This window comes from Gymnoscopelus braueri (genome assembly GCF_963280865.1).
Source record: "Gymnoscopelus braueri genome assembly, chromosome: 5".
NCBI classification, from domain to species: Eukaryota; Metazoa; Chordata; class Actinopteri; order Myctophiformes; family Myctophidae; genus Gymnoscopelus; species Gymnoscopelus braueri.
In genome coordinates this window covers 46082173-46091169 of record NC_137606.1, presented here as the reverse complement: position 1 = coordinate 46091169, position 8997 = coordinate 46082173, and the positions used below count along the sequence as shown (strand labels likewise).

At 38.9% G+C, this 8997-nt stretch overlaps 1 protein-coding gene across 1 annotated transcript in view; it reads right to left on the bottom strand.

Moving 5' to 3' along the window:
- The window catches only part of arrb1 (arrestin, beta 1), a 39961-nt gene extending 35691 nt beyond the window's left edge, over positions 1–4270 (bottom strand). Inside the window, exon 1 of the mRNA XM_080428335.1 lies at positions 4221–4270. Coding sequence (XP_080284461.1) covers positions 4221–4258 — 38 coding nt within the window. The 5' untranslated portion in view covers positions 4259–4270. The remainder of the gene's footprint in view (positions 1–4220) is intronic.
- Positions 4271–8997: the final 4727 nt, after the last annotated feature.

Genomic DNA, 8997 nt, shown 5'->3' with positions numbered 1-8997 from the left:
CTGGTCATGAGGTCCTCTCCCTGTAGATCCTCGAAAAGTTGTCGCCATGCCGTGCCGATGTCCATAATGCACCTCTGCGGTGGTCCCCCCACGTCGCAGGAAGAGAACGTGATCCTTCCACCCACCGCAAGGCACAAACTCAGACATCTCCGCCCTCCGCATGTTCTTCCGACGCCTGGCTCAGTATCCCTGGAGACCGACGTCCCCAAACAACCAAACCAACGCGACTGCCGACTTAACGCCATATGTGGTATCTGAAAACCACAGACTTAAAGGTTCTACTGCACTTTTGTAGTTGCCAACAACGCCATATTGTAGTTAGTTTGTTGTTCCAGTGGTGTGTATGAAGGGTTGTAGAATGAGATCTAAAGTAGATGCATGTGTGGGTGTGTCAGCCCTGAAAAGTGAGACCCCACCTAGACAAACAATAGATCCCACTTTGAATCCCTGATTCGATTTGCAACTGTATGAGGCAGGAAGGGGGGATGGAGACCTTCTGTCTCCCCAATTGGGAATGCTAATTGTAACCCCCACCCAGCTCAGACCAACCATCACCTCTCTCTCCTGTAGCCTACTTGTGAAATATACAGCACTTGTAGATCGTCATTTTTTAAAATAGGGCTTAAAGTGGTTAGTAGGCTAATTATTACCCAATAACATGATAGATATGATTGAAATGGGCATTCTGCATAATGAGTACTTTCACTTTTTGGGCGGTGAAACCGCCCCTATAAGTGAGGTTTGGATATTTGTACAACAAATCCTGCGCTGTGATTGGCCAAAAATGTACCCGCCTAACCCTGCACCGTGATTGGCCAATCACAGTCTATTCAGGACTGTGATTGGCCAGTGTCACATGACACATGTGCATAGCCCTATATAAGAAACCATAACTTTAAAAAAAACATAAATTGGTTTTTTTTAAGTTATGGTTTCTTCCATCATAAAGAGTTTCAATAAATGTATTTATCTTTTGTACATGATTGGTTGACTCCATTCAGTATTGTGATTAGCTAGCAAGACACCGCCCACTTCACACAGGGTGTGATTTTTCTACTTTAAGTATAATTTGATACTAATACTTTTGTACTTTGACTAAATAGAATTTTGACTGCAGGACTTTTACTTGAACAAATAATTTATACCCAATGTGGTATCGTTACTTTTACTTCTTCCTACTCAAACTAACTCAAATACCACACAATTTAATCTGATCAATCACGAAAACTTGGAAGACATCATACAGCATCTGAAATCCTAAAAATGTTTCAAATTGCATGGCCTCAGATCTTACACAAATTGTCAACACATCTCTTCAACCAGGTTGCTTCCCACAGACCCAGAAAACAGTAGTCATCAAGCTACTCTTAAAAAATGAATGACTTTGACCCATCACTATTAAGCAATTATAGGCCCATATCAAACCTCCCTTTTCTAAGCAAAATAATTGAAAAAGCTGTATTTCAACAAACAGCTTCTTAACACTAAACAATGGCCTTTATATCTTCCAGTCAGGTTTTCGACCACACCACAGCAAAACTGCTCTTGTCAAAGTTTTCAATGGCATCCACTTAAATACAGACAGTGGCAAAATTGCAGTCTTAGTATTACTAGATCTCAGTGCTGCATTTGACATGGTCGACCACAATATAATACTAGACATATTGAAAAACTGGGTGGGACTTTACGACACAGTACTAAACTAGATTGAATCATATCTAGAGAGAGAGAGACTATTTTGTATCTATCGCTAACTACACTTCTGTGTGGACAAAATCACATGCTGAGTTCTGTAAGGATCCCTTCTAGGGCCCCTACTGTTCAATATCTACATGCTCCCACTAGCTCAGATTATAGAAAACAACAAAATAATAATAACAAACATTACTAAAATATATATTTTTAAATCCTTTTTGTAGTTGTTGACCTGATGTATGTTATGGTTTGTGCTGCAATATGTGTCTCTGGTGTCCTACAGATCCTCAGTTTGCTGATATGTTCATGACCCCTCTGTATTTTTGTTTTGTTTTAATTGATTTGGAGTTTAATAGCTTTTGGAGGCAAGGAAGACAGATTTAAAGTCAGCGCTCAAACTCCAATTGGTTGTTGTGTTAAAAACCTCTAGTCAAGTCAAAAATCTTGGTGTAGTCAGACCTAAATTTAAACAGCCACATTAACACAATCACAAAGCCTACAGTCATCTAAAAAATATAGCACGGGTTAAAGGACTTCTCAGCAGGATCTAGAACATATTGTCAATCAATCAGATGACTGCAGTTGATTCAGAACGCTGCTGCTCGAGTCCTTGCTAATGCCAAGAAAGTGGAGCATATCACTCCAGTTCTTAAATCCTTACACTGGCTCCCTGTGTGTCAAAGAATTCATTTAAAAATACTACTGTTGGTCCATAAAGCTTTAAATGGTTTACGGCCAAAATACATTTCTGATATCATGAACCATCCAGACCTCTCAGATCATCTGGGAAAGGTCTGCTTTCTGTCCCTAAAACCAAAAGTAAACGTGGGGAAGCAGCATTTAGTTTTTATACACCACATATCTGGAACAAACTCCCAGAAAACTGCAGGTCTGACTCTGCTGCTACTCTTATTTCTTTTAGAACACAACTAAAGACCTTTCTGTTTGCCGCTGCCTTTGATTGAGTTACTTTTCTTTTTTCTTTCTCTCCTGCACTGTAACTGTGTCTCTTATTTTGTACTTATTTAGTTTTATGCATCCTAATGGCATTGTATAATTGTGTTTCCTTTGCTTAATATTCTGTGTAAAGCAGTGGTTCTCAAACATGTTCATGTCAAGGACCCCCTAAATGATATTTATTTGGCCGCGGACCCCCATCTCAAATATTTTGATCCAGGGACCCCCAGAAGCAAAGATTTGAGTTACAAATGTTTGCTTTAAAAATGTATATATTCAAAGGTTGGCACAAATGTTCACGATAAAAAAAAAATAGCAGATCTACAAGCTCACTCGGTGCCGCGCTATGAGCTTGTATATCTGCTATTTTTGAATAGCCAAAGTATAAAAGGTTAAAGTGGTTAAAATTATTGCGATGCTATATGAACACATTTTGTTGGGGACTCCCTGGAACCCCCCACGGACCCCTGGGGGTCCCCGGAACCCATTTTGAGAACCAATGGTGTAAAGCACACTGAATTGAACTCTTGTTCAGACTGGCCCACATCTGCTTTTTGACCTATCCAGATTTGACCCACATTCCAAGGTGGTTTGAAATGTGATTGAAATACGATTTCTAAAGATGTGTTTACAGTCTGGTCCAGACTGAGACACATCCTTAGAAATCAGATCAGTCTAATTGATCCATTTGTAAGTCAGAGTGCATTTGTACACTCAGAGTTACACTCTTGAGTGTACACACTGAGGATTTGACTGTGGAGGAGACATCTTTGCACTCATGCTCTTCATTAGAGTATGCCACAGGGTGATGGGAGGCACATCGGGTCAATTGGAAACCAAATGCCACAGTGCCCACACGGCAAAATCCTGAATGTTAATTTAAAGGCAGAGTATGTAACTTTGCCCTGTTTACATAACAAAAAGATACATTATTTATTTTACCCATCATTCTCCCTCTACACCAGCAGTCATCAGCAACTGGAGTAGTGTGGTGGTTGTTTTCCTGCAGAAACACACTGCCCGGCCTGGGCCGTAGCGTGGCGATCCAGGCACCCTAGGCTGCAGGCCTGACAGCGTGTCGCAGGTTCGACTCCCGTTCCCGACGACCTTTGCTGCGTGTCACCCCCCCCCATCTCTCTCCCCATTTCCCTATCCCTCTCTAAATAAAGGCATAAAAAGCCACAAAAAACACACTGCCCTCTCGCTGTATTTTGGTGTTTTCACTGTTATATAAAACTTCCCCGTCTACCAAAACAAACAGTGAAAACATATATTGAGAGGGAAATGTGTTTCTGCAAGTAAACAACCACCACACTACTCCAGTGGCTGATGACTGCTATTATAGGGAGAAATTATACCTTTTTTTATATAGTTTTGTTATGTAAACACAGGGCAAAGTTACATAATATGCCTTTAACTCCCAGCGTCAAAATGTAACCAATAGGAATCATTTGGAACACTCTCAGGGTTACGAATGGAATAATTAACACTGAGGATTTGTACTGTGTACAACCTTGTAATATGTGATGAGGCTTAGAGGTAAGCCTCTAAGGCATTAAGTTAATTACCTTTTTGATTGAAGTGCCTCTACAGTTAGGTACATCATCAAGGCGTCTGCTGTGCCTCCAAATGGCAGCTCATCATGGTAACCGGGTGATGAGAATCCAGGCTAAATCAGCAGGGTTTTACTCTGCTGATTTGGACTGTGGTCTGTGGTCCTTTTGCTGAGTTTTCCTGTTTTCTTGATGAGATGTATCAAAAATAGACAGAATAACAAAAAGAATAGAATAACAAAAATAGCCGATCTACAAGCTCACAATGTGACACACTGGGCTTGTAGATACATTCACTATTTGTCATATGACAAAGTATATATACAGTAGTCTTGTGTGGTTAATTGGGGGTCAAAATCTGACACATACATGTGATCATTTCCCCCCTTTCTGCGCATTCCCCATTGCTGCCTTAAAGAGGGATTATCATACCTGCCGTTCTTACCTGTACTATTTTAACTTTATTTTTTTATCTGTAGTTAGTTTTTTATATTTTAATGTTTTACTTAGGCTACATCCATTATTATTATTATTATTATTATTATTATTATTATTATTATTATTATTATTATTATTATTTGTGTTATGTTGTATTGTTGAGTTAGCAGAGTGTCTTTTGTAATATTTTATTCAGCATAGGTAATAGGGCAAATATAAAAAAATATAAAGATATATGGTACAGTACATATGTTTTTTTTATTAATTTCTTTTAGCTATCAACAGTCTTTGTGGAACATTTCCCAACTACGTTATGCTGCTTGCCTTGAGTGCAAATAATCTCTCTCCTTTATTCTCCTTGCCAATCTTGCCAATCCCGGCATCACCAGAGGCTCAAGAGCAGCTGTCCTCCTCAGTGTGGAACCAGCACAGTAAAATGTCATGAAATGGCGGTCGCCTTTTCTTGTCCCTTTCCCTCTTGTGTGGTTTGAGTGGCAGCTGAGGGACCCGGCTGCTCATCTTCAGTGTCACATGTTGGTGAGTGAACACAGTCTGTGATGATGGAGTATTGAGTGCCAGGTTGCTGTGATCCTTTTGGTAACACTTTCTATGAACTGAAGTCCATGTCAATAATGCCCTATACTTTCTTTTAAAACACAACTAAAGACCTTTCTGTTTGCCGCTGCCTTTGATTGAGTGACTTTTCTTTTTGTTTTTTCTTTCTCTTCTGCACACTGTATATGTATCTAATTATATTAATAAGTACTCATGAATGCTCATAATGCTTATTTTATGACAACTTATAATAAATATGTTTATGTATTCTGTTTGTGGTGTATCTTGGTGTATGTAAATGTTGAGTGAGCAAGCGTCTTGTAAGCCGTGCAGGCTGGGCATCATGTGGTACAGGACACATAATAAAAATCTATTTATCTATAAGGTCAATTATCATGATACTTCATAACTGCTGGTCACCCATAGAGACCTACAGTAACACTTCCTATGAAGCCCATGTCTACAATGCATTATAATCTGCTTAGAATACTGTATAATTATACTCATAAATAATCAACATTTTATAATCACTGAAACTGTTTGAAAAATGAACATCTTTCGATATGGAAACGATTATGACGATTATGTAAATTAATTGTGATTATATCAAATAATTGCGATCAGGAGATTATTTAATAATTGTGACATATAAGAGACAGTGCACAAATTACAGAGAATCTCCCATGGCAATGGTTATAAGATGCTTGTCACTCTCAGATATAAATCTATAATCTCTCCTCAAGGCCTGGTTGGTTAGCCAGCGTATCCACAAGTAACAGATAAGCCATTTACACACACCTTGTGGATGTGTTTGTGTGCATGTTTGATTTTCCTTGTGCTATTTGTTATTAGGCTCGACAAAACTGATAATTAAATGATATTTTTTTCTGAAAATGGTAACTCTTATATTTTCACATCCACTTCATTTTATTTAATATTTCATGGCTTAGCTATGAAACTTTAAAAGGATTTGTGGTTGTGACTTGTGACCACGTGTGAACCAATTTTGTTCTTACTGTACCTACAGACATTTTGGACATTATCAAAATGAATCCAACAAATCCTACAAATTCACCGGCTTTGAATGTGATAATGTCCCATTCAATGCATTGATAGCATCCGAATGGGTGGGGTGCCAAATTAAGATCAAACCTGTGCATATGTTTTATGAATATGGTTTATTGTCTCTTGAGGCCGTTGCATTAGATGATGATCTCAGTTTCAAAAACCACATTACCAATGTCTACTGCTGCTGCCATTTTCAATACTTAAAGGGGCATGAAATCCTAAAATGATATTGTTTGTTTACCAGTTCAGGTTAAAACTAGCAAGCTAGTAAGCTACACAGCTGCAGCTAATTAAATTAATAATTGTTGTGTTAAATTTAGGCGTGCCCAGAGCCATGGGTGTGAAAACCATAGTCCAGTGTTTTTCAACCTGTGGGTCACATGATTGTGGGAGGTTCCCCAGATGACAGTGAACTGACAATGTAAGGACTTTTAAGACCTTTTTAATACCTCAAAGAAAAAAAGAAAAAAGACCATTACTGCATCAAAATAAATAAACAAACTATACTATAAAAACTGGTCAAACATTGGCCAAATTGTCAAATAATATAAGAAATAGGCAACATTTTTGAAAATAGCGATCTACAAGCTTTTAGATCTGCTATTTTCACTGTGGAACCAAGTCAAACAAAATGTAATGCCTCAACTCCTACATTCCAAGTGCTTATTGGGTGGCTTATCAGTCCTTATTACTGCCTGAAAAGGTTGAGAACCACTGCCACAGTCAACGGTATTGTCAATGCACATTGACATATGTGTTGGAAAGTAATGAGAGTAGAGTAATGGAAAAAGTAACATGACTTTTTTTCCACTGACAAGTAATATGTAATTACTATAACATTTTGAGTAATACTATTACAGTTACTTTCCCCCAAAATATTCAGTTACAATTTTCTCGCACCTTGGTGAAACCGTACGTCGAGACCTAACCTATAATTTACATGTACAGTAACGTGACTTGTGTGTGTTGGGAGGATTTACGGTTCAGTTTGTGTTTCACACCCAAACCGTGGTGCTCACTTTGAAAACATTCAAAACATAGGCTACGCTGTACTGTGCTGTATATTTGCTAACACACATACACGCATGCTCCATTTCCGTATCCGCTCTAGACCCAGACCGGATCATCATGCAAATTGACGTGGTCCCATTCTAAAATAGTATTATTTTAACTCAGAGGGTAACCAAAGTAATGGAAAAGTTACTTTGGTAATTAACAAGTTACTTTTGGCAGGGAGTAATAAGTAAAGTAATATTACTTTTGAAAAGAGAAATGTATTACTTTTTTATATTACTTCTTTTTAAGTAACGAGCCCAACACTGACTGTAACACACCCATTATTAATTTCATTAGCTCAGGGTCAGTCTTGTACAGCCTGTCATGTTGTACAAGACTGAAAAATGTCAAAAATTTCACTGCCGTAGTTTTTAACCTGAACTGGAAAACAAACTAATCAAAGGGTTTCATCTCCCTTTAATCTCTATTTTATACTACGTCATATGACACTGTTGTATGAAAATAGACGATCTACAAGCTCACAATGTGTCCCATCGTGAACAGTTTTCAAAAATATTGAATGGCCAAAATAGGGACGCAAGGTTAGAAGTGGTCAATTGGGGTGGGGTGTTGTATTGATACAGAGACAGGCAGGGCCAAAAGCAATGCAGCTTCTCCAGCTGGAATCAAACTGGGCATGTAACTTTTATGTACCGGTAATCAATAAATGCACTATCCAGACAATAACCAAACTTATCTTTAAAAATATATGATCGATACTTATGGTTCTGTCAGACCTCTCAGATCAGTTAGTGCTTCATAGAATCCTATCCAAGTTCAGAGAGGCAATTTTCAGCTCTTATGATTACCATGGGCTCTGGAAAACATACTGTATCTCCAAAACTACTGGCTGGATTGCCATGGAAACAAGTGCAACGATTTTGTCCCCCTTCAAACAGATGGCTATTTGATCTATTTTTCTCCTTTTATTGAGATCTTTATTACTTGCTGTTCTTGTTTTCTCTGTACCTGGAATTGCTGCTGCTGTCATGCTGGCCAGTTTCTCCTCAGGGATTAATAAAGGTCATTTTATCTCATCTTATCTCAATCTGGGAACCCATTCTGTTAAAAAAAAAAGGAAAGAAAAACAATATTTATTTATTTTTCTTAGTTTTTGACCTCTGGGGGCACGACCTCCTTTTTGGTGTTAAACAGGAACTGGGGTTTGGCCTCCCCTTTTCTGTCCAACTTCCTTCTGGGTGCTTCTGTGTTTATTCCTAGTAACATGTTTGAGGCAGTAGTGCTGACTCTTGAGAGAATAACATACCTTCATGCCCCAGTCTGATTTTGGTGACCGACTGGCCAAAATGTCACCTTTGCACACAAGAAATCTCATAAGCTACTGGGCACATTCATACTCCCTGGAGAATGAACCCTACCGATTTTGGTTAACTTTTGGCTTTTCCTCTAGCGCAGTGTTTATCAACCCTGGCAAACGGCCCAATTTTGGTCCGCGAGTACTGCTGAGGTGTGCCGTGTCGTTTGAAGAAAGTGTGAACCCAGCCCCTCGAGAACAATAGCGGCGATCGTCCGTCAATCGATACGGCCATCATCCGTTTCACACACAGCCATTCAGTGTAGCGACCATCACCCATAGGAATGCAAATATGTTGTCCTACCTGGTACTGTATAGGGGGCACAGGGTACATGCTTGGCACTCATTATTACTACAAGA